Genomic DNA, 25,597 nt, shown 5'->3' with positions numbered 1-25,597 from the left:
AAGTACAACTTTAGGAATCTAGTGATACTTCCCACCATACCTACCCCTCCCCATACTCCCTCCCCTCCCCATACTCCCTCCCCTCCTCCTCCCTCTCCCATTCCCAGTCCCATTCTCCATTAAGATTCATTTTCAATTAACTTTATACACAGAAGACCCAGTCTATACTAAGTCAAGACTTCAACAGTTTGCACACCCACACATACACACACACACAACTGAGAACAGATTTTACAGTTAACTCTCATAACACAACTCACTGAAAGCACTGTATTAATTCATATTTTTTCAACATAGCTGTACTACTTTATATTCTACTTTCTAGAGCGTGCATAAGTTACCTTTTCTCCACATGCTCAGCAATATTTTGTGATCCTTTGATGGTAGCCATTCTAAGTGAGAGGAGCTTATAGCTCATTGTTGGTCAAAGGATTCATAATTACTTTGAGATAGGAGGAATACATTTTAATAGATCTATTATATGTCAAAGTGACTACAGTTATTGTTGATATAGTCTTGAAAATGCAAAGAAAGTGGGAATTAGGTGCCCTCAGTACAAAAACTAACTGTGAGATCATGAGTTTGTTAACTAGCTAGATTTAACAATTCCACAATGTATATATACTTAAAATGTTATATACAACAAAAAGCATATAATGTTAGCTGTCAACTTTTATAAAATTAAAAACAAGTATATCCTTAAAGTGCCTAAAAATAACAAGAAAAGGGGGGTGGCTTCTTCATCAGAAGTTGGGGTGTGAGGAGCAGAGGATGGCAGTGAATACTGCGTGCAGCAGAGGCAGGAGCAAGGTCAGGTGTTGTGGCTCAAATGTTCTTGAGGTTAGGACACCTGTTAAGCGTGGTAGTGAGGTATGTGGATGAGGGCCACAGCAAAAACCAGTTAAGAGGACGGAGAAGGTTAACAGTGGCTAATGGAGAGAAGGGAGATGAGTTCTCAATCCATCTGAAGTGGATCAGTGGTCTATTTTGTGGTTCCGGTTATAAATTCCACATTTGGAGAATTTTCCTCCAACTGAACTGGGAGTAGAGAAGACAGTTCTAGTACTTTTTCTCTGTTCAGAATGAGGATTTACTTCCAGGTGCTCCCAATGTAAAGGGGCCCATGCCCCTTGTTTTCAGTGGTTGGGCCCCAGAGGCGTCCTGGAGAATCAGAGGAGAGGCAGTGACCACCTCTTCTGTGGCAGTGTTGTCTCTTTCATTCATCCCGTGATTTCCACGATGCCACGAAAGCCCAGCCCAGCCTCGAGTTTAGAAGTCCAAGGTCTTCCATAACCTCTTCTTGGTTCCATACCTTCCTGTCTCTAGGGTAGCTCCCTGTCAAAACGTCTGGAAGAAAAGCTGTTCTGATGCTGTTTGTGTCCAGAGGCCCTTAGCTGTCCATTGCCGTTCTCTCACCAACCAGCCATTCCCAACTCGTCCACACTCAATATCTGACACTGGGTAGATTCCGCAGTCCGGGAACGAGAAACATCTCTCCCCCTTCCCTTGTGCCTTCTTCTGCTCCTGCTGGCCCCACGTTGAGTGGCATCCGGACAGAAGCAAAAGCACTCCAATGTGACTACTTGAGAACACAAGACACATTGGAAATCCATTGTGCAAACAAGTGTATGTTTGATTTCTCTACACTTCCTTTGAGTATTAAGCTTCCTTTTGACGAGTGTTTGATTTCTGGTAATAAATATGGCTTCACTGGTTTATTGTGAGGATTAAATGTGAGAGGTAATGTCTGCAAAGCACTCAACAATGCCCATTGTATTCAGTGCATATTGCTATTGTGTATAGAGAAGCATTTGCATGAAGGTGGGACTGCTGGAAGGGTTATACTGAGTGTAGGTAGGGCAAAGGGCCCCCTTCTTTCCACCATCCTTTGTGGTAAGTCACTTATCTCACCCACACTCAACAAACCTTGTGTATGCCTGGCAGATAAACTCCAATCGCACCTCAGCACCAATCATGGAGAGCCACGTGGGTAGAAATTGCAATAAAAAGCCAGCCCACGCAGGTTGCCTTCCCATGGCTGGCCAAAGGAGGAAAACTGCCTTGTTCTCAAAGGTGAGTCCTGCTCCGACCCCAGCAAACTTTCTGCTAATCTTCGGGTTTCCCACTTTTGAGTGCCTGGCATTGCTTGCTTCTGGAAACTTGCAGGACCCAGCAAGGATGTGGACTCTGGCCATTGTCAAGTGCTGCAGATGTCACTCTGTGTTAGGGTGGTCCCAGCCACCTGCTGGCTGCTCCTGGCCTAGAGATGCCACCCTTCCCCTTGCCTCAGACACCTGGCCAGGAATAATGGCTCTCCTTGGATTCATCTCTAAGAGCTTCCAGTCCTGGGTGCCCACCTGTTTCTGTTCTCTCACACCATGCCCATCATTTGCCTTCCAGAACCAGATCTCTGTCTTCAGTGGGAGTCCTCCAGAGACTTCCAAAGATTTGTCCTTTTCGGGAAAGAGTTTCCCAGAGGAGTAAATTCCATTTGAGTGCTAGCAGGCTTTGCTACAGTATTTATCTATTCATCCTTTCTATTATTTACTGGGTGCTCCTTGTGTACCAGAATCTGTCTGGGGCAAGGGACATAGGACTCAATCTGATGGGATGCTGCTCTCTTGGAAATCTACATGGATAAAGGACACTTTAGGCTCTTAACAGAATCTGATGCTTAAAACTAAGAAAGGGCAGCTGGACTATTTCCTGTAGGCATTTATAAACACAGCAGTTCTCTCCCTCCATCCAGTCTCCACAGAGCCACTTCCTCTACCTGAGAAGGAGCCAGCCGCTTCTAGAACATTCCACAGTACACACCAGCTCTAAGCTTGTCCAGTTTTCCTGCTGTCAACTTCATCTCCCTTTCCTGCTCTTATCATTTCATTCCATTTCTGCAAGTCACATCTGCTTTGAAACAGTAGGAGGGGTCTTCCACATTGTCATAGAAAATGAGTAGCATGAAATGAACTCTGAGTGAATTTCAAATTTGTTTTGCACCAGAATAAATGCATCTTTTAATTCCTTTTTTATTTGAGCATTTTCAAGTGCCCTTATACAGCTCTTAGTGAAGAAAGCCAACAATCCCTTTCTGAGACTGTGGGCCTGTGGTTATTAGCAAGCAATTTAACTTCCAGCACATTGCTTGCACATACGAGGGGCTCACTAAATATTTTTTGAACTAGCATACCCTGAGTTTTAACTGCCTTATCTATAGAATGGGAGTACTAGTTCTTTTCCTGTAGGTTGGATCAGAGCCTTAAATGAGATAATGTGTGTGAAGGGGTCGCCTACAAGTTGAGTTGTATCATGAGTACTGAACTGAAGTGTGTTCCTGTGTTATTTGGCAGCAAAGATGAGCACCTCTGTTGTCCTGAACTCACCGAAGTCATTGCTTTCCGTTGCTGCAGGTGTATGGAGAGTCTGCACACTGCAGAGTGACCTGCACGATGCACCTGAGGGGAAAGATGGCGGGCTCTGACCTCCTGTGGTTGGCCTTGGCTTCCTGCACCCTGACCCTGGCCTGTGCATTGCAGCAAGGTGAGTCCTCTGCTCACCCAGGATCTCAGATGCCCAGGGAGATGTGGGGCAGAGAGCAGGAAAGTGCAGAGAAGCTGGGTCAGGTCAGTAAGAGGAATGAGTGGGCTTAAAGCAAAGACCCAGAGACAGGGCGAAGGGGAACATGAAAGAAAAGGGAATGGAGTCAGTCTCTCAAAGAACCAGATGGGCCACTGCCCTGGAAGAGCAGCAGGAGCTGGTGAACTTGACTTCCCATGCCTTTCTGTGCAAGAGCAGAGAGCCTGGAGTGGGACAGAGGAGGACATCCATCACTCAGTCACCTGTTTTTGGCAAAAGCCCTCTCCATCATCTGTGTCAATTTGCTCATCTGCATAAAAGGGAGGGTTAGATTTAATGGTCTCACCCAAAGACACGTGAATTGGGCAACTTGGAGAAAGGCTCAAGATCAGGATGCAGATTTCAACCTGCCGAAGGGGTAGGGTGGGAACCTGAGTCAGTGGCCTCTGATGGGAAAGCATGGGGTGTGCAGGAAATAATCCCAGAATCACAAATGGAGCCATTTCCTTCATACAGGAGTGAGCAAGGCTTGCAAATCTTTTTCCTAAAATGCCCCTCTGGCCTGAATGGTAAGAAGGCCATCCTGTGAGTTTACTTAGTCATTCAGGCACTCACACTATTGGACAATGGGAAGCAAAGAGAACTAGCTTAGGATTGGTGCTGCACTTGGCGTTTTATATACATTTTCTCATTCAACAGTCTACCAACCAGATCTTTTAGGCTTTACTTCCCAGATGAGACATACATATCCCAAGTTGATTCTGGGAGTACCTGGCAAGGTCTGAAACATTTTAGTGATTACGTATCTATTTTCATGCATGTGAAAAATATTAATAGTACATCTATGTTATCAATGGTATCAGTCCTTTTATAAAACGGTTTTGTGAAGGGAATCGTTGCGAGAAACATTGAGTCAGTAAGAAGCCAGGTGGATGCAGGTGTGGAAACATGACCCAGTGTGTGGGAAGGACATTTCTGGGAACCATTAGCTCACAGGGGTGGTTTTACAGGTGAGCTTCATGAGAGTGAAATCAGCTGCCATGGTCACCTGGCCAGCAGGTGTGGTGGTGCTAGGCGTAGACTCAGCCTGGCCAGCCTATGGTGTCCCCTCCTCATTTCTCTGCTTCATCCACCATAGTCCCTGAAAATGTCAAAATCCAAACAAAACACGAAAGGTCACCAACCAGCACTGGTCCTGTTGGAGAGGAGCTTCTCCATTGGAGGTGATTTTGCTCTCCAGGGAGACATTTGATGATGCTTGGAGATGCTCTGGGGGGTACGACTGGCATTGAGTGGGCAGGGACCAGGGATTCTCCCAAATACCCTACAAAGCACAGGATGGCACCCACAAAGGATGATCCAGCCAAAATGTCAACCATGATGAAGAGGAGAAATCCCGTGTAAGGCTGATGTGGCAAAGTATCTGTGTGATTTTGACAGGCTAGGGTCCTTAGCATATCCAAAGTGGAGTGTGGAGACGGACAGAAATAATGGAAGCTGGGGGTTGGCTCAGCGACCCTAATCCCGCTCTGCTGCTTCTCTAGGTAACAGAAGCCCTCGAGACGTCCATTCCCAAGTGCAGTACTTGTCATGTGGAGACCCTGGCACCTCAGAGGCTGATGCCTGTTTTGACCCCTGCGAGAATTACCAAGAAATAAATGACACGACCCGAAGCACGGAGCACGAAGGAGGAACCCAAAGAAACCAGGCATGTGACAATGACTTGATTGGCTGGTACCGCTTTGTCGGAGGCGGAGGAGTGCAGATGCCAATCAGTTGTGTGCCTATGTTCCATTGCCAAGCAGACGCCCCCGTGTGGATGTCCGGGGACCATCCCAATGTCGAGGATGGCATTGTCAATCGCACTGCCTGTGCCCACTGGGCTGAGAACTGCTGTTTCTGGGAGTTGGTGGTGCAGGTGAAGGCCTGCCCGGGTGGGTACTACGTGTACCAGCTGGAGGGCACCCCCACCTGCAACCTGAGATACTGCTCAGGTGAGTGGCAGTGGCCCCACACAGTTGTAAGGTGCCCAGGGTGCAGGAGTGTGGGGGAGCAGGTGAGGAGACCACACAGGACAGCCGGGATGCAGCCCCCAACCCCACTCTCCACTGAGAATGTAGCCCAAGGGTGGCTGGTCTTTCACCCTTTCAAGTAAAGCCAGGCATTCTGATGCAAGGGTGAAACCTCCCGATCTATAAATGTGTGTAGCATACTGCCAAGACCCCAGGTGTGTTCTGATCCTCATTCCATTAAGCAGTCCAATTTACCTCTGTGAGCCTTTGGTTTTCTGATCTGAGAAACAATTAATAACAAAGATAACAGCTGACACAGTGCTCCCAATGCACCTGCTGGTTGTCTAAGCTCATTTAACCCTCTCACCAGCTGCATGAGATAGGTGCTATTTAATTACCCCCCAGGAGAGGTCAGGGCCACAGAGAGATTAGGGAACTCTCCCAATAGCACAGAGCAGGAAGAGCTGCGGTTTGAACCCAGGCACTCTAGCCCCAGACGCCATGTATTTAACCACTGTGCTGTCCTGGCTCTCATGACCATGAGGACTCAAGGAGCTAACTCAGGGAGAGAGCTTACAACAGTGCCTTGCCTGTAGCAAGTGTTTAGACAGAAGCTCTGGGGTCCTCACTCTGCTGGACTGGGAGTCAGGAAGTCTGAGTTAGAGGCTTGATCCTTCCACCAAATGTCATACAACTTTGGCAAGACTCCTGTGTCCTGGTGACATGAGAAGGTTGGACCTGGGGGCCTTGGACCCATCTCGTTCTGCAGTCTGATTTGCTTCTTCCATGCCCCATTTCCTAGAACATTGTGAGGAAACCTGCCTCCCTGAAGAGGAATGCCGGTACCAGAATGGTGCCTGGGGCTGCTTCTGCACACGGAACCTCAGTGACTCTGGTGAGTGGCTCACAGGGCTGGTGGCTGCCACCTGCAGTGGGCAGAACAGGAGGGGCAGAGCATCAGAGGGTCAGGACCAGGAATGGACCAGAGTTAGGGGCATTTGAACTGAAGTTGGAGGAGTGCAGTCCCTTGGAAAGCTGGGCTGTGGTGTGCACCGTGGGGCGTGGGTATGATGGGCAGGAGCAGCTGGGGGCTGTGGAGCAGGAAGCGCCTTGGCTTTCCTTGGAGACTCTGCTCAATGGATGGATGAGGCCCCGGGGGGGTCAGGGCTGTTTTCTGGGGAGCAGGCCCATCTCAGAGCCAGACACTGGGCTTTGAGGATGCCCTCCCTGTTCTTGGATAGGCTCCAAGGGCAGCCTCGGCTTCCTCAGTGGCCTGCAGAATGGTGGGTCCCCCTTGCTTGCCTCTGTGGTTGGGCTCCCATGAGCTTCTGCACCTCTCCACCCCTACCTCCTCCTGACCTGAGTTCTTGTACCTTGGAACATTGTTCCTCTATGAATTCACCATCCTCTCTTTTCCATTTCGACACTTTTGCCTTTGCTGTTCTCTTAGCTGGGAGTGTCCTCATTTGCTTCATTCACCTGCAAAACTCCTAGCTTCCTGTCAAGCCCCAGCCCAGTGTGAATCTTTTTCTCACCTGGAACATACTTCTTTGTAAAATTTTATTGATTTGAAATGGGAGAGGGAGAGAGGGATGGAGAGAGAGATAGAGACAGAGAGAGAGAGAGACAGAGAATATCTCCTATGTACTGATTTCCCAAATGCCCATAACAGCCAAGGCTGGTCCAGGAATCTGGAACTCAATCTGGGTCTCCCACATGGATAGCAGGAACCCAACTACTTGTGCACTGCCCCACGGTGCACACTACCTGCCATCTCCCAGAGTGAGTACTAGCAGGAAGCTAGAATGGAGAGTGGAGCTGGGACTTGAACCCAGGAGCTCCAATATGGGCTGTGTGTGCCCCAAGTGGTATCTTAGATGCTGCCCCAATGACTGCCCCTGTCAGCAACTTTATCACATTGGATTATAATATACTGTTGCTATTTTATGCTGATGCTTATACAAGCCCAAGGACTCCTCATGGGCCAAGTCAGTGTTTCATTAAATTTTGTGTTGATTGTACCTAGTACCTGGAGAAGTGCTTGGTAGATACATGCTCAATCAGAGCATTCGTGAATATAATAGCAATTGTATTTCTACTTGTTTACTGTCTGTCTCCCCTATCAGACTGTCAGCTCTAAAAGGGTGAGGATTTTGTTAGTTTCATAACTGTTGTGTATCCAGTGCTTAGAGGGTAGGAGATGCTCAAGAAGTATTTGCTGAATGAATGAGATGGCTGAGAATCAGATCTGATGTGTTGGCTTCACAAGCTAGTGGATGTCTTCCTTTGATTCTAGTCTGGAAGGCAAGGTCAGCCTGCTCCCTCTAGGATCCTAACCCCAGAAGAACTAGACAGGAAAATCTTAGCTGAATCTGCAGATAGGATGCTTGGAAATCTTGGACCAGGGCCCTCTTTGAACTTTCACCTATTGCCAGCCTGAGTATGAATTCCATCTGGGTCTCAGGCCCCTTCCAGTCCTCCCAGCCTCCTATTGGACATGGTGACTTTGACTCTGCCTACTTTTTCCAGACCCCTGACCACTCTACCTACCTTCCTCTTGGCTTTTCAGATATCGAGAATCTGAAGCCTGAACTGGAGTGTGGGACCACTGAGATCACATTGAGTACTAACAAGTCTTTGCTGGAAGGTCTGTGTTTGGGGGAAGATGTCACTGGCTACCTTCTAGACCGGGGCTGCAGCAGCATTCAGCGAAAAGAGGATAGTGACTGGATAAATGTGACTGTTCCTCTCCAGGATAGTGACTGTGGGTTCATTGTGGAGGTAAGTGACCTTCACTCCTGGGCTGCCAGAGGTGGGGAGTTGAGCTGGTGGGACCCATCACAATTACTGTGAGATCTGGGGCAAGTTACACCCTCCTTGGGTCTCCAGGATTGGTCCATGTGCTTAGAACTTAGAGCTTAGAGGTCTACCATGCGAGCTTAATAAATGTAATTTATGGTTATGATGATTGTGCGAGAGATGTGCAGAGGAGCGAGTGTGATGGTTCCTGCCTCTTCTGGAGGGTCAATCATTCATAGTTCCAGTATTAATCCTGGGGTCCTCATTCCCCCTTCCACAAAGTGTCAGTGCCATGGGGAGGAGGAGGTCCTTTTATCTCCTTGAGATCAGAGGGCAGGGCAGCTGTGCAGTTGAGAACACTGACTCTGGGATCAGACAGTTCTGCGTGTGAGGCACACCCACACATAGACATGTAAGATGTATGTGGTTTTGTTTTTATGCCAAAGGGAAACGAGACCCATGTCATCTACAAAAACACTCTCTCCTTTGTCAACAATTTAATCAGCAGTGGCACCACCCTCAACATCAACTTCCAGTGTACCTACTCAATTCACATTGATGTCAGCCTCCCGATTGCTCTGGAGCCCATTGAAAGGTATGGCTCTGATCCTTGATCCATAACCTTGGCATTGGTTACATGCATTTGAAGCACAGCTCATGATATCTGCATGATGCTACCCACACCTTTGGGTGCTTCCACTCATTCAATCATTCATTGCACAAGTATTGGTTTATTTTAGTTGAGGTTATTCATTATGAGCGATGCACACATAGAATATTTTGTGTGGATATTAAAGATGATTGTTATGAAGAAATGAAGCAACATGACAGTGCTTATAAATGTGCTATGGAATACAAATACAGAACAAGCTTATTCATCTTGAGGATGAAAGATGCTGAATAACTAATTGTACCGATAATTGCTCACAAATGTGAATGATCAAGGTAGAAGAAACAAGGGGGAATTTAGGGAGCAAGGAAGTGGGGTGGGGATGGTGAGGGCAAGAAGCCTGCCCTGCAGACATGGGCTTTAAGCCTAGATCACCTCTACTGTTGTAAAAAACCACACCCTTCCCCTTCAGAAATTTTGGGGTGGGATTTTTTTTCCTAAAGATTTATTTGTTTATTTGAAAAGTAGAATTATAGAGGGGAGAAGGGAGAGAGGAGAGAGAAGAGAGGAGAGAGAGAATATCTTCCATCCACTGATTTACTTCCCAAATGGATGCAGTAGCTAGAGCCAGGCCAGTCTGAAGCCAGGAGCCCAGAGCTTCTGTTGGGCCTCTCGTGTGGGTGCAAGGCCCCACATGCTTGGGCCATCCTTCTGCTGCTCTCCCAGGAGCATTAGCAGGGAGCTGCATAGGAAGAGGGGCAGACATGGTGCCCACATGGGACACTGGCTTTGCAGGAAGCAGCATAACTTGTCACAACACAACTCCTGTCCCATATACTCAGTTTTGCCAGCGCCATTTGTTGAGACTATTGTTACTCTACTGAATTGTCTGAGCACTTTTGTCAAAAATCAGTTGGCTGTATGTATGTGGATCGATGTCTGGGCTCTCTATTCTGTTCCACTATCTATGGATAGGTTTTTTTTTTTTTTTTTTTTACTATAATTACTATAGCTTTGTAGTATGGCTTTTAAACAGGTATTATGATGCCTCCAGTTGTTTTTTTTTTTTTTTTTGGCTCAGGATCACTTTGGTTATTTGGGGTCTTTTGTGATTCCATATGAATTTTGGTGTTGTTTTTTCTAATTCTTTAAAGAATGCTATTGGTATTTTTATAGGGATTGCATTGAATCTGTAAATTTCTTTATGTAGTATAGACATTCTAATGATATTGATTCTTCCAATCCATGAGCAAGGAGTATCTCTCCATTTTTTGTGTGTCCTTGATTTCTTTCATCAATGTTTGATAATTCTCATTGCAGAGATCTTTTACTTCTTTGGTTAGATGCATTCCTAAATATTTGATTTTTTGTGGCTATTGTGATGGGATTTCTTCCTTGATTTCTCTTTCTGTGCATTCATCATTAGTTTACAAAAAAGCTGCTTTTTGTGTGTTTACTTTTAACTGCAACTGTACTGAATTGGTTTATCCATTCTAACAGCTTTTTGGTGGGTTGTTTAGGTTATTCCTTGTACAACATCATGCCATCTGCAAACATGGATAAGCTAGCTCTCTTTTCCAATTTTGATGCCCTTTATTTCCTTCTCCTCACTAAGTGTTCCTGCTAAAACTTCCAGCACTATATTGAATGCGAGTGGTGAACGTGGACATCCTTTTCTTGTTCCAGATCTGGGGAGGAATGGCTTTCAGTTTCTCCCTATTTGGTATGATATTAGCTGTTGGCTTATGATATATAGCCTCTACAATTTTGAGGAACATTCTTTCTATACCTAATTTGTAGAGTTTTTTTTTTTTTTTAATCATGAAAGGGTGCTAAATTTTATCAAATGATTTCTCTGCATCTATTGATGACCATATGGTTTTTGTTTCTTATTCTATTAATGTGATTTATGATGTTTATTGACTTGAGAATGTTGAACCACCCTTGCATTTATAAATCCCACTTGATCATGATGTGTGACCTTTTTGATATGATTTTGGATTCAATTTGCTGGTATGTTGTTGAGAATCTTTGCATCTGTGTTATTAAGGATTTAGTTCTGTAGTTTACTTTTCATGTCATGTTTTTTTTTTTTTTTTGACAGGCAGAGTGGACAGTGAAAGAGAGAGACAGAGAGAAAGGTCTTCCTTTAGCATTGGTTCACCCTCCAATGGCCGCCATGGCCGGCGCGCTGCGGCCGGCGCACCACGCTGATCCGAAGGCAGGAGCCAGGTGCTTATCCTGGTCTCCCTTGTGGGTGCAGGGCTCAAGGACTTGGGCCATCCTCCACTGCACTCCTGGGCCACAGCAGAGAGCTGGCCTGGAAGAGGGGCAACCGGGACAGAATCCGGCGTCCTGACCAGGACTAGAACCTGGTGTGCCAGCACCGCAAGGCAGAGGATTAGCCTATTGAGCCACGGCGCTGGCCATGTCATGGTTTTGGTATCAAAGTAATGTTGGTCTCATAAACAGAGTTTGTCAGAATTCAATATTTTTTAAAAATATTATTTATTTGGTTTTTGTTTTCTAAGATGTATTTATTCATTTGAAAATCAGAGTTACACAGAGAGGAGAGGCACAGAGGGAGAGAGAGAGAGAGAGGTCTTCCATCCACTGGTTTACTCCCCAATTGGCTACCACAGCCAGGAGCTGTGCTGATCCAAAGCCAGGAGCCAGGAGCTTCTTCCGGGTTTTCCACATGGGTGCAGGGGCCCAAGGACTTGGGCCATCTTCCACTGGTTTCCCAGGCCATAGCAGAGAGCTGGATCAGAAGTGGAGTAGTCAGGACTCTAACCGGAGCCCATATGGGATGCCAGCACTGCAGGCAGTGGCTTTACCCACTACACTGCAGCACTGGCCCCTATTTATTTGAAAGGCAGAGTTACAGAGAAGTAGAGGCAAAGAGAGAGAGAGGTCTTTCATCTGTTGGTTCACTCCCCAGATGGCCTCAATGGCTGAAACTGCACTGATCCGAAGCCAGGAGCCAGGAGTTTCTTGTGGGTCTCTCAGGTGCAGGGCCCCTAGGACCTGAGCCATCTTCTACTGCTTTCTCAGGCCACACCAGGGAGCTGGATTGGAAGTGGAGCAGTCAAGACTCGAACCCATGCCCATATAGGATGCTGGCACTGCAGGCAGCAGCTTTACCTGCTATGCCACAGCGCCAGCCCCACCCTGTTCAATCTTTTGGAATAGTTTGAAGAGTATTGGAGTTACTTTCTCTTTGAATGTTTTGTAGAATTCAGTAATAAAATCATCAGGTTCCAGACTTTTCCTTGATGGAAGACTTTTGATTACTGCTTCAATCTCATTGCTTGTTATGGGTCTGTTTAGATTGTCCATATCTTCCTGATTTAATCTTGGTAGATGATACGAATCCATGAATTTATCCATCTCTTTGAGCTTTCTCAGTTTGCTAGCATACAGTTCTACACAATAGTTTCTCATGATCCTTTGTATTTTAGTGGGGTCAGTTGTAATGTTTCCCTTTCTGTCTCTAATTTTATTTATTTGAGTTTTTCCTCTTCTTTGTTAGATTGGCTAGACTAACAACTTTTTGTTTTGTCGACCTTTTGTATTTTTTCCTAGTTTCAATTTCATTTATTTCTGCTCTGATCCTTATTGTTTCTCACCTCCTCCTGATTTTGAGTTTGATTTGTTCTTATTCATCTAAGTCTTCAAGATGCATTATTAGATCTTTAGTTTGAGACATTTCTTTTTTAAATTTAAGTACATAATGCTATAACTTCCCTCTTTTTTTTAACTTTTATTTAATAAATACAAATTTCCGAAGTACAACTTTTGGATTATAGCGGCTTTTTCCCCCATATCCTCCCTCCCACCCACACCCCTCCCATCTCCTGCTCCCTCTCCCATCCCATTCACATCAAGATTCATTTTCAATTATCTCTATATACAGAAGATCAATTTAGTATATACTAAGTAAAGATTTCAACAGACTTCCCTCTTAATACTGCTTTTGCTGTATCCCACAGGTTTTGGTATGTTGTGTTTTCATTTCATTTATTTCTAGAAAGTTTTTCGATCTCCTTTTTAATTTCTTCAATGACCCTTTGATCATTCCATAGCATGTTGTTTAATGTACAAGTATTTATGAGTGTTCTGTTATTCTTCTTGTTGTTGATTTCTAGTTTTACTCCTTTATGGTCTGAGAAGATACATGGTATGATGTCAGTCTTTTCAAATTTACTGAGATTGATTTGTGGTCTAATATGTGGTCTATCCTAGAAATGTTCCATGTGCTGATGAGAAGGTGTGTTCTGTAGCTATTGGGTGAAATGTCCTGTAAATGGCTCTTAGGTCCATTTGCTCAATGGCATGTTTCAACTCCAATGTATCTTTATTGATTTTTTTTGTCCATTGATGTGAGTGGGGTGTTGAATTCACCCACTATTATATAGGATCTCTTTAGATCTAATAGTATTTTCTGTATATATCTGGGTGGTCTTGTGTTGTGTGTGCATATATATTTATGATTGTTACATCTTCTTGCTGAATTGAACCTTTTATCAAAATAAGATGTTCTTTTTAATCTCTTTTTAGTTTTTGATTTAAAGTCTGTTTTATCTGATCAGGATAGCTATGCCTGCTTGCTTTTAGTTTCCATTAGCCTGGTGTATCCTTTTCCAATCCTTCACTTTCAGTCTGTGTGTGTTTTTGTGTGTGAAGTGAGTTTCTTGTAGGCAGCATTTAGTGTGATCATGGGTTTTTGTTCATTCAGCCAACCTAAGTCCATTTACATTCAAAGTTAGTGTTGAAAGATAAGAAGTAAGACCTGTCATTTTGTTGATTGGATAATTACTCCACCTGCTCTGTTCACGAATTTGGTGATGTCATGCGTTTTCATGATGTTTACTTCTTTTTTTAAGATTTATTTTATTTATTTGAAAGAGTTACAGAGAGAAGTAGAGACAGAGAGGTCTTCCATCTGCTGGTTCACTCCCCAGATGGCCACAATGGCCAGAGCTGCACCCATCCAAAGCCAGGAGCCAGGAGCTTCTTCTGAGTCTCCCACACGGGTGCAAGGGCCCAAGGACTTGGGCCATCTTCTGCTATCCCAGGCCACAGCAAAGAGCTGGACCAGAAGAGGAGCAGCTGGGATTAGAACTGGCGCCCAGATGGGATGGCAGCACTTCAGGCCAGGGCTTTAACCTGCTATGCCACAGCGTTGGCCCTATGATGTTTATTACTTCTTCTTCTTCTTTTTTTTTTTTTTTTGATAATTCACCAGGCCTAAATGAGATTTATTCCTGGCATTCAGGGATGGTTCAATATATTTTTTTCTTTTTTAGCTTATTTAATAAATATAAATTTCCAAAGTACAGCTTATGGATTACAGTGGCTTTTCCCCTCCTAATAACTTCCCTCCCACCCACAACCCTCCCATCTCCCGCTCCCTCTCCCATTCCATTCACATCAAGATTCATTGTCAATTATCTTTATATACAGAAGATCAATTTAGTATATATTAAGTAAAGATTTCAACAGTTTGCATCCACACAGAAGCACAAAGTGTAAAGTACTGTTTGAGTACTAGTTATAACATTAATTCACATTGTACAACACATTAAGGACAGAGATCCTACATGGGGAGTAAGTGCACAGTGACTCCTGTTGTTGACTTAACAAATTGACATTCTCGTTTATGGCGTCAGTAATCACCCTAGGCTCTTGTCATGAGTTGCCAAGGCTATGGAAGCCTTTTGAGTTTGCCAACTCCGATCATAAGATGATGTTTACTTCTAATGCAGGATGCCCTTCAGAATTTCTTGTAAGGCTTCTCTGGTACTGGTGAATTCTGTTTTTGCTTCTCTGGAAAATACAGTATTTCTCCTTCACTTTTAAAGGATAGCTAGATATAATATTCTTGGTTGGATGTTTTGTCCTCTTAAGATCTTGAATGTATCATTGCACTCTTTTCTAGCCTGTAGGGTTTCCGCTGAGAAGTCTGATGTTCATCCAATTGGTTTTCCTTTATATGTAACTTGATGCTTTTCTCTTACTGTCATTAGAATTCTCTTCTTGTCTTTAACTTTTTTTAAAAAAGATTTATTTATTTGAAAGGCAGAGTAACAGAGAGGCAGAGGCAGAGAGAGAGAGAGAAAGAGAATGAATCTTCCATTTGCTGATTCACTCCCCAGATGACCACAATAGCCGTAGCTGAGCCAATCTGAAGCCAGGAGCCAGGAACTTCCCCCAAGTCTCCCACGTGGGTGCAGGGGCCCAAGTACTTGGGCCATCTTCTACTGCTTTCCCAGGACATAGCAGAGAGCTGGATCAGAAGTGGAGCAGTCGGGACTCGAACTGGCACCCAAATGCGATGCCGGCATTGCAGGCAGTGGCTTTACCCGCTATGCCACAGCGCCAGCCCCAGTCTTTAACTTTTGAAATCTGATGACAATATGCCTTAGAGAAGACCTTTTCTGGTTGATCTGCTTGGGGTTCTTTGAGCTTCTTGTATATGCATATCCATGTCTCTTTCAAGACCTGGGAAATTTCTAACTATTATTTCATTTAGCAGGCTCTCAATGCCTTTTGCCTTTTCTTCTCATTCAGGAATACCTATAATATGCATATTTGGTTGTTTAATGGTATCCTATGTTTTGTGTAGACTTTATCCATTCTTTTTAATTCTTTTCTGTTTATTTTGTCTGATTGGGTTATTTCAAAATTCTTGTCCTCAAGGTCAGAAATTGTTTCCTCCACTTGGTCTATTCTGCTGTTAAAGCTCTCAATCTTTTTTTTTTATTTCACCAAGGAAGATTTCATCTCAAATATTTCCATTTGGTTCTTGTTAATGAGTTCTATTTCCTTGGTAAGATTTTCATTCATGTCCCTCATTGATTTCCTCATTTCATTAACCTGTCTCTCTGAATTCTCATACATCTCATTGAGTTTCCTTACAGGCATTATTTTGAATTCTATATATTGTCATGTAATAGATTCCCTTCAGTTAAGGATCTGATTCTGGAGGAGTATTGTGTTCTTTGAAGGTGTCATGCTACCTTGCTTCTTCATGACTCCTGTGTTCCTATGTTGACGTCTGCCCATCTGGTGTGTTTGTACCTTCTTCATGAAGTAGGTTTTAAGGTAAAAGAGTTGATGGTTTACTTGTGGTCTATCTGGAATGCAGGATATCACTTGGCTTGTTGCTTTGGTTTTGTATCTAAGTGAGCCCAGGAGTGTAGTCCCTGAGTGATTTCTTTCATCTTAATCAATGTTGGCTGTGTCTATAAGTGACACAGTGGACTTGTCTGCTGCAGTTCATGAGGACAGAAGTGAGGCTTTGAGATGAATAAGGGTTTCCCTGGGTGTGTATCTTTGGTGCACAGAGAAGTGAATGTGATAGCTGGGGCCTTACTCTTGGTGCTAAGGGAGACAGCAATAGCTGCCCTCTTGTCCTACTGGCAAGCCTAAGTGTCCTGGCTTGTGGCACCAATTGCTGTGGCTCTAGGACTGTGTAATATGGATGGACCCCTCCTTAGGTCCTGCTGGAGTGTCCAACTGGTGCTGTCGCTATAATACCAACAGCCCTGGTCCTAAGCCTACAGGATGTGAACTGGGCCCTGTTCAGTCCTATGGGGTGACCACAAGGTGCACAGGAGATTTTACTCTGGAGGGTATGAGTCCAGAGAGGTGGAGTGCACTTAGGTTCTTCCTTATGTCCACTGGGTAGATTCCATTGGCACTGAGAAATTTAGAATGAATTGTTACAGTCCTGGTCCAGTATGGGCTTCCCAGAGGCAGCTTACCTTGCTATGCCACAACACCTGCCCCCTTACCTTCATTTTTGAAAGATATTTTGCAGGGTATGGAATTACAGGCATTTTAAGTCCTTTCAGGAAAGAGGATAAATCCACTTCCTGTAGTCCAGCTTAGCTGGAAGAAGTCTCCAAGTTGCAGGCTGTAATGTGGTCATTACCCAGATCTCCCAGGGTGGGAGCAGATTTTTTTTATGGGCTTATTCCAGTGTTAGCCCCAGAAGCTAAGGTGAATCCGCCTTACCCATGCGGAGTGCCTGAGTATAGCTCTGAGCCTAATTCTCAAAAACTCCCGTAACTGCAGGATGCAGGGGACTGTCCTTGGTTCCTCGCGTAGCCCTGGCTCTGATTATGATGCTGCTAGGGGGACAGAGGCGCACTGTGTGACATTTTGCTGCTGAGTGTGGCACTCTGTGAGAATGGGGAAGGGGAAGAAGCAAAGTGGCTGTTCTGCTCTGAGCTCAGCGGTTGCTGAGACCCCAGTCAGCTCTCCAGGCTGAAGTCAGTGGGTAACTGAGGAATTCCGTCTCAGATAAAACTGAGTGCGGGGGGCATGCGGCAGTTTCTTCCTACCTTCACATGGTAAGATGGCTGCTGGCTGTGACTCCTCCTCTCCTGTGGAGTCTTTTTTTTTTTTTTTTTTTTTTAATTCCTGGAAACTTTTTGTCATCAGACCCCTGGGAACGTCATCCTTCCCTTGTTGTCTTCATGTCCCAGAGCAGCCTAAGTTGTGGGCTGTACCCTATTCAGCCATCTTGGCTCTCCTGGGTGCTTACATCTTCTTCACTATAGCTCTGTGCTTAGAATGGGGCCCTGCTGAAGCAGTCCCTTAGCTTCTCTAGACTCACCAGGGGGCTTCCAGGGACACCAGAAACCCAGAAATCTGGAGAGACTTCTCACTCCTTCATCATCTCCCAGGCTCACAGAGTGGCAGGATCTGAAGGATTAGGAATGTTCTAGTTCAGACTGTATTTTCAGACTGTGTTTTGTTAGGAACTATGGTTCCTAAAGAATCAAAAGGAAAGGCACTTATCTTGTCTTTTTTTAAATATTTGTTTATTTTTCTCAAAAGTCAGACTAACAGCCAGCAAGGAACAGAAGGAGAGAGATCTTCCATCTACTGGTTCACTCCCCAGATGGATGCAATAGCCAGGGCTGGGCCAGGCCGAAGCCAGGAGCCAGGAGCTTCATCTGCATCTCCCATATGGGTGACAGGGGCCCAAGTACTTGGGCCGTCGTCTTCTGCTTTCGCCATCCCAGCAGGAGTGAGCTGGAAAGGAAGTGGAGCAGCCGGGACACAAACAGGCAGCCCTATGGGAAACAGGCCTCCCAGGTGCGTACCCACTATGCCACAATGCCAACCCCACTTCTCTTGTTAAGATCGGCATTTCGCTGAAGATTGTGGGGTGAGGGAGAGCAATCTGCTGCTGGAGACTGTGAAACCACAGAACTGGTCCCAAGCCCCATCTTCTAGGTGAGGGGATGCAGGAGTGCACTAACCATCGCTTGGGTGACAGAGCTGTGTCATGCAGGGAGGACTGGTGGACGCCCCGGAGAGGACTCTCCTGTGTGTCACACTTTCTGTTGGGAAGCCAGTGAACGCACAGTTTAAAAGAATGATAGAGGAGCTAACTGAGGGAGCAAACTTGGGCCTCTGCCTTCATAAGCTCATACAAACACAGGGCTTGACTTATGGTGTTCTCTCTGGTCAAAGCCTGATGCTTCTACTCTTGTGGTTTCCTTGTCTCAGTTCCACGACCATTAATGTGGAAGGGGAAGGAGTGATTAGGAAAGAAGAACCAAATGTCGTCATGACCCTCTTCAAAGACGAAAACTACACAGATCCCTACGAGGAGGATGTGCTTCCGCTGCCGATCGACACCGTGCTCTACGTGAGCGTCAAGTTGGTGGAAAGAGCCACTACTTGCCTGCGGTTGCGGAACTGCTATGGCACCTCAACTCCAGACAGAGATGATCCTCTGAAGTATTTCTTCATCGAAAACAGGTATCTGGAGACTGTGGGCTTGCTTATTTATTTATTTATTTATTTATTATTTTTGGCTTGAATAGGGTTTAGGGAAACTGTTCATCTCTATCATGTCTGGGAGTTGTGTAAGTCGGTTCACTTCTTTTGGAAATAATTTGATATTACCTATGATTAAAGTACTAAGACAAAACAGGTGGGAAGAGTAAAGAAATGACAACTATTCTGTACTTCATGACTCTTAATTACTTTGGTATTAGGTTCATTGTTCAAATATGTGAGATCAATTAAGTAATGATTGACTATTAGATGTTAACACCTATCAATATGAAAAAGACATGACAAATTATTATCAGAAAATATATTATTGAAATTCATTAACTGACAAAAAAGGGAAGTGCATATCTATAGATCGTGATTCAAATCAGTAACAATGCTAGTGAATATGCATCATTGAACTTAGCTGTTGCATCAAGCACGTGCTAAGTAGTAGACATGGCTCCTCGTTAAGTGCTCACGTGACTCCTAAGAGATGGGTATTGCTGTGTCACTTGGCAGACAAGGAAACTGGGGCTCAGGAACATGAAATAACCTGCCCACGATCACTCAGCTGGAAGTAGGTTGGGCCAGAATTCAATATCAGCCTGCCTCATTCCAGAGACTGTTTCCCCAGTACCATCAACCCTATGGATTACGTCCTGGAGGAAACAGGACTAGAAAAAGTCCATGTTGTCACGGTGGAGGGCACCTGGGGGGCTCTTTTATTTTTCTGTTGTTTTAGAAGTTACATCTTTGCTCTTGTCACCCTCACAGCTGCGTTAGTGACCACGAGGAGCATACCGTAATACTGCAGAATGGGGTGTGCTCAGAAGCCCGGTTCTTCCTTCAGTTGTTCACACTCCGTACACCCCAACTTTTCCTGCATTGTGAGACTGAACTCTGTGATGGACCATGTGAGCCAGTGAGTATCCCATGGACTGAACCATTCAGAGTCTGGCAGGGGGCCTGGCACCTGACAGGCTCTCCACATATATGTATTGGAATGCGAGGCGGGTGGATGGGTGGTTGCTTGGATGTCTGGATGAGGGGGATGGGCAGAGAATGGATGAAGATGGGTGCCTGAAGAGCCGAAAAGACTCATGTGAGTGGATGGATGGTTGGTTGGATGTGTGGATGGGTGGGAGGATTGAGTGGGTGGATGGATGTGCGGGAGGGAGGGAGGATGAGTAGATGGATTTCAGGCCTTCTGACATTCCACCTGGAGGCAGTTGTGTCCCTGGAAGGCAGGGCATATAGGAACTGTGCACTCGGTTTCCGTGGGGCCAGCCCTATTTTGAATGATTGCAGTAATAGTTGGCTTGCTCTGTGTCAAGCACCAGGCCGAAACTCTCACAGGCTTTATCTGATTTAACACTCATGAGAACCTTTAAATGGGTTCTTTTGATAAACTCCATTGTACAGATTAGGGATAGAGGCTCATAGAAGCCCCTTGCTAAAGGGTCACACATAACCAGAGATGATCAAATCCAATTCCCATGCCTTTCACACATTTGGCACTGCCTGTGAACAGTTGTCACTGTTGAGTGCTGACTTTGTGGCTTTGTGTGGCAGTCATGCCTCATTCTAACCTTCACACCTGGGTTAGTGCTATTTAATCATCATAAAGAAAAGAAGTCATTGGTCCCAAATTATACAGCTGCAGAGAATGTAAAGGAGAAAAGATTCAAGCCCATTTTTTTAACATATCAGTGAGAATTCCTTAGCCTGAGATATTCACAGCATCATATTTAGGGCCATATATTAGATGGGTCCAAGTAATTAGGCCAGGGCTGCCTTTAAATGCATTTCAATTTTGATTTGATGCGAGTTCTCCATCCCTACAGGATTGCCCACCTAGGCAATATCGCAGTGAAAAACCAGACATCGGCTCAACCCAAGCGGAACATTTGGGACCCAGCACTCTGCGAGGTAAGTGGCTGAGTGAGCCCTGGTGATGAGCCCGGCTGGCCAAGTACTAACAGTTACCCACAATGCCTGGGGTCACAGGCCCACCTACTCAGGGCTTTTCTGTCTCCTCCATCTGGCTCCGACTGGTGAATCCTGGGGTAATGATAGCAGTCGTTTGCAGTGGGCCTCCCTCTGCTAGGGATCAGGCTAAGCCCTTGCATTCATGGATTCACTATGTGACTTAATAACTTAAATGACCGTGTCCATTTTACAAGACCCAAAGACTCATTCAAGATCACCCAGCTCAGGAGTGGCTGGGATTAGGATTGAACCTGGCTCCTTCCAATTCCAAAGCACATGGTCTTCTCCTTGTGTCCCTATAATTCAGTCCCTTTTGGGTGCAGTGTAAGTCATAATTCCCATTTAAATGCAACTTTGCTTTCAGTTACAGTATTTTGGAGTATAGACTCGGGGAAGCTTTCCAACTGCTCCTCAAATTTTTATCATCCTATGGCTGGGTTAACAATACTATTATGGCTTTTATTTCCACTGGGGTGGAGAAACCAAGAAACCCAAAATGATGAAAGCAAAATTTTTTTTACCTAAAGAAGTTAAGATGCAATAATGTTAATAGGAGTAGGAGTAATACCATGTACTTCATGCCTGGAACCATGCCAAATATCTTTGTGTCTGTGAATGATCACTCTGAAGGCTCACACAGCCCAGGGAGGTAAGCACTGGCCACCACTCCATGTCCAGATGAGTAAACGGAGGCTGGCTGTCTGTCTGGTGATGAAGGCTCCACTCTGTGTCCATTGATCAGGCCCTCAGCAGGTGATGTCACAGGGTAACTACCAGCGGCAGTGGTTAGGACTTCCTCTTTGGAACATGAAAGACTAGGGTATGAATCCCAGCTCTGCTACTGACTGCAAGGTCAACTAGGTGCACGCCTTGACACTGCTGAGCCTCAGTACTGTCATCTGTCAAGCAGGGGTGAGAATGCTGTCTTAAATTTGTTGGGAGGATTAAGTTGCAAATGCAAGAAAATGTGTCTAGAAAGGTGACGCTTTCACCATGTGGATTGTCAGTGGTTGTGCTGCCCAGGTCCAGAAGGACTTACAGCAGCTATGGCCACCATGCTGTGGTCACCAGGGCATGACTGAGGAGACCCTCACCACCTTCTCTCGTTCACAGGAGCCCAGGCTCTCCCTGTCGTGAGCGGAACTCCCAGCACTGCAGGTACATCCTTTCTCACGCCTCTCCCACAGCCCTCCCAACACCCTCCCCTTCCGGTAGTCAATTCACTGAGCCTGTATCCACCCCTCCTCTGTTCAGGCCCTTTGGGAGGGGCTGTGAGCACCGAAATGAGTCAGATCTGAGACTGGAACCCAAGATGCTCACTGCTAGCAGAGAAGTCAGCCATTTAACAAAAACACCTGTCAAGTGCCCACCGTGTGCCAGCATTGTTCTAGCACTGGGGAGAGGAGGGTGAACAAGACAGGCCAAGTACCCTATGTTCCAGTACAGCAAATAACAAACAAACAAAAAACCCAAAAGGTAATCTACAAATAAAAGAAGGCAGTCTGATATAAAGTAACTGGCACAAGTCATAATGCCTTAAATAGTATAGAATTTACTTTCACACATGTAAAGTCTGGAGACAAACAGTGTAAGGCTTGTCTAAGGGTGGAACTATGACGTCATCAAAGAGCCTGGCTCCTTCCAGCTTGATCCTCTACCACACTTAAGATGTGATCATCATCTGTATGGTTCAAGGTGGCACCCAGAGCTCCAGCCTTCACATATAGGCAGCAGGACTGGGGGGACATTCCCAGAAGCTGGTACCTTATGCCCCCACTTACATCTCATTGGCCAGTGCTTAGTCACATGGCCATGCCCGGCTGCAAAAGAAGCTGGGAAATGAACTCTTTAGTCAGCCATGTGGCTAGCCAACATTTGATGCCTTTCTTATCAGATGGATAAGTGGTCAGAAACACTGCCAGAGAAGTGATGTTTGAACCAAAGGAGAAAAAGGAGGTGGGTGGGTAGTTACCAGGAGAATGAGCTCTGTAGGCAGAGGGAGCAATAGTTCATTGCACAAACAGGAATCGGCACATAAGCAAGTAAATGACAAGCAAATATATAGTACAGAGGGGGTACAAGGCAGACTAATTAACTGCACTGGATGAGGTCTGAGGACAATTTAATCAGCAGCATTGGGCTAGAGTTTTGACAAATGGCTTGGAGTTCAACAGGCAAGCAAATTGAAGAAATATATTTTGGACAAGTGCATGCATTGAGATTTTGCCACTCCCTGAAATGACCTATATTGGTAAACCGGACATAAACAAGTTCTCTTTTTTTTTAAGAAAGATTTATTTATTTATTTGAAAGTCAGAGTTACACAGAAAGAGAAGGAGAAGCAGAGAGAGAGAGAGAGAGAGAGAGAGAGAGAGAGAGAGAGAAAGAGAGGGAGAGAGTGTTCTTCCATCCTCTGGTTCACTCTTCATATGACTGCAATGGCCAGAGCTGTGTCAACCCAAAGCCAGGAGCCAGGAGCCTCCTCCAGGTCTCCCACGTGAGTTCAGGGGCCCAAGGACATGGGCCATCTCCCACTGCTCTGCCAGTCCATAGAGAGCCAGATCAGAAGTGGAGCAGCGGGGACTGGAACTGGTGCCCATATGGGATGCTGGCACTGCAAGCGGTGACTTTACCTGCTATACCACAGCACCGGGCCCAATAAGTTCTTTCCACTCCCAGTTCCCTGCCTAGACAGCAGCTGAAAAATTTTCCCAACAAGCCCAAGATGGCCTTTCTGTGCTTCGTGTTAACAATCAGACAGTACTGAGTAATGTTTATCAGAGAGCATGCTTGGAGCTCAGGGAACAAAGCAGCCTGAAGTCAGAAGTCAGGAAGCTCACGACTTGTTCCTTTCTGCCAGTCATTCAGTGTCGTGAAATGCTTGGGACAGGATGGCTTTCCAGTGGAGTTTGCCGAATTGATTGATCTCTAGGGTGGGTGATGGATTGGGGCTCCTGAGAGGACACAGCAGATCACCACAAGCTGTTGATGTAGCCACAAGATGTTGAGGGAGCAGACTGCCACAAGAGGGCACTTGTGGTTTTCATCTCTCACAACTAATTGTGGATGTTTTAGAATTAATTGAACATCAACCTATATTGAACCCTTATTTCTGAAATCATGATATTTCTCCCCTGACTTCTAGGACATCAGCAAGTTACTTTGAAACCTGGGGCATGGAAGGGTGTTAGCATTTGGTGGTGTGAGGGGAGAGGGTACACATGGTTCTAGGTTGCCCAATATTAACACAGATACAATGACACACAGAAAAATATGGTCCCAGCCCCCCAGTATCTTAGACTCTAACTTCCAAAACAACATTGACATTGGTGTTTACCACAGTCTAGACACTGTTTGAATGCTTGATGTGAATCCATCCACTTCAACCTTAAAAATCCAACAAGGTCAGAGATGCTATTAATATTTCTATTTTGCATGCAGGGAAACTTGAGCACAGAGAGGTTGAGTAACTTGCATGGGACTGCCCAGCGTGGTGTAGAGCTCAGATGCTAAGTTAAGTAGTAAGGCTTCAGAGGCAGTCAATAGAAACTCAGGCTCCTTGTAGCATCTAGTAATTTCTGGCCAGTCCACAATCCCTTGTGGGTCCTGTCGTGGATTCTTGGCATCTGGTCTCTAAGAAGGTTCTTGAGAGATCCCGCAGGATTGTGTAGGATAGTCAATACAGCAGACCTAGAAATGGCCTAGATAACTTCTACTGTGTTTCATTGGCCAGATTCAGTCACATGGTCCCCCTACCTGCAAAGGAGGCTGAGAAAAATTGCCTTCTATGTGCCCAGAAGAAAATGCAAAAAGAAGCATTTGACAATTAGATAGCTTGGCTGCTCCCACATGACTCCAAGACACAAAACACGTTCTGCCTTTGCCATCTCTGTGTAGAAAAGATAAAGAGGTCAAAGCCCAGCTCTTGACAGTCGTGTCTCTTGTGTTTCAGGATTCCTGGTGGCCTGGCCTGTGGTCCTCCTGCCTGTCGTCCTGGCTTGGCTGTTCTGAGAGCTCAGCTGGGCATGTGGCCTTGAAGTTCACGTTCTTCCCCCTGGCAGTGGCTTTGCCTCATCCTTCAGCACTTCTGTCTCGTTTTCCAAATCGTGCAAATAGTCTTAGAATGAGCAGATTCCAACCCTAGCTAGGTCTGGGGAAAGAGAAGAGTGTTCACCTTTAACACCCTTACCACCTTTGTGCTGCTCTTTCTTGTCCTGGTGGTGGTGGTAGTGGGTGGGGGGGCATCTGCCTGTCCTGGCCTGGCCTTCTTGTTCATGACTGTGACCTTGAAAGCAGGCTCGCTAGGCACCCCTGTGGCTGCAGCCTTTTGGAACCCCAGGGAAGAGAGAGATGTCCTCTCGTTGGAGGGGGCGGGTGAGCGCATGAAAGGGGTGCCTCCCTCCACTGCTTCTCAAGCACCTGCTGTCCTGATTGCTGATCAATTAAACAGATTGACCCTTGTGTGCACTGCCGCCTCTGGTGTGTTTCTGTTACGGGCTCAACAGTGGCCATGGCTACATGGGAAGGGGACAGACACTTCTGTGCTCCAGGGACAGCTGGTCCCCACCACTGCCCTGTCCCCACCCCCCTGCAGGCATGCTGTGACTTGCCCTAAATGACACGAACTCCTACCCTTGGGGTCTGCATGTTGGAGAAACTGCTTGGTTTGATGCTGAAGCACCCTCGTCGCCACAAAACGCCTCTCGCTGTGGGGTGCGTGTGGTGTGACTGCTCTGCAGGGTTAATCCGGGTCCTGGCAGTCACGGATGCTCTGACCGCGCCGTGGGAATGCGGCGCAGCCTGGGAGATGGGG

At 45.7% G+C, this 25,597-nt stretch overlaps 1 protein-coding gene across 1 annotated transcript; it reads left to right on the top strand.

Moving 5' to 3' along the window:
• The first annotated feature begins 1,923 nt into the window (after positions 1-1,923).
• LOC100342699 (pancreatic secretory granule membrane major glycoprotein GP2) lies at positions 1,924-25,251 on the top strand. Its single transcript, XM_017342602.4, has 12 exons — positions 1,924-2,073; positions 3,408-3,537; positions 5,118-5,567; positions 6,388-6,480; positions 8,155-8,366; positions 8,831-8,979; positions 17,845-18,105; positions 18,523-18,777; positions 19,570-19,717; positions 20,640-20,724; positions 21,898-21,942; positions 24,737-25,251. Exons 1-12 carry the CDS (start codon positions 1,975-1,977, stop codon positions 24,793-24,795), a joined length of 1,986 nt encoding a protein of 661 aa, XP_017198091.3. The 5' UTR covers positions 1,924-1,974; the 3' UTR covers positions 24,796-25,251.
• The last annotated feature ends 346 nt before the right edge of the window (positions 25,252-25,597 follow it).

Source organism: Oryctolagus cuniculus, chromosome 19, assembly GCF_051225735.1.
Source record: "Oryctolagus cuniculus isolate XC-2025 breed Fujian yellow rabbit chromosome 19, ASM5122573v1, whole genome shotgun sequence".
In the NCBI taxonomy this organism is placed as follows: Eukaryota; Metazoa; Chordata; class Mammalia; order Lagomorpha; family Leporidae; genus Oryctolagus; species Oryctolagus cuniculus.
Note: the sequence above shows the minus strand (reverse complement) of the source record. Positions and strands in the feature narration are given on the sequence as shown.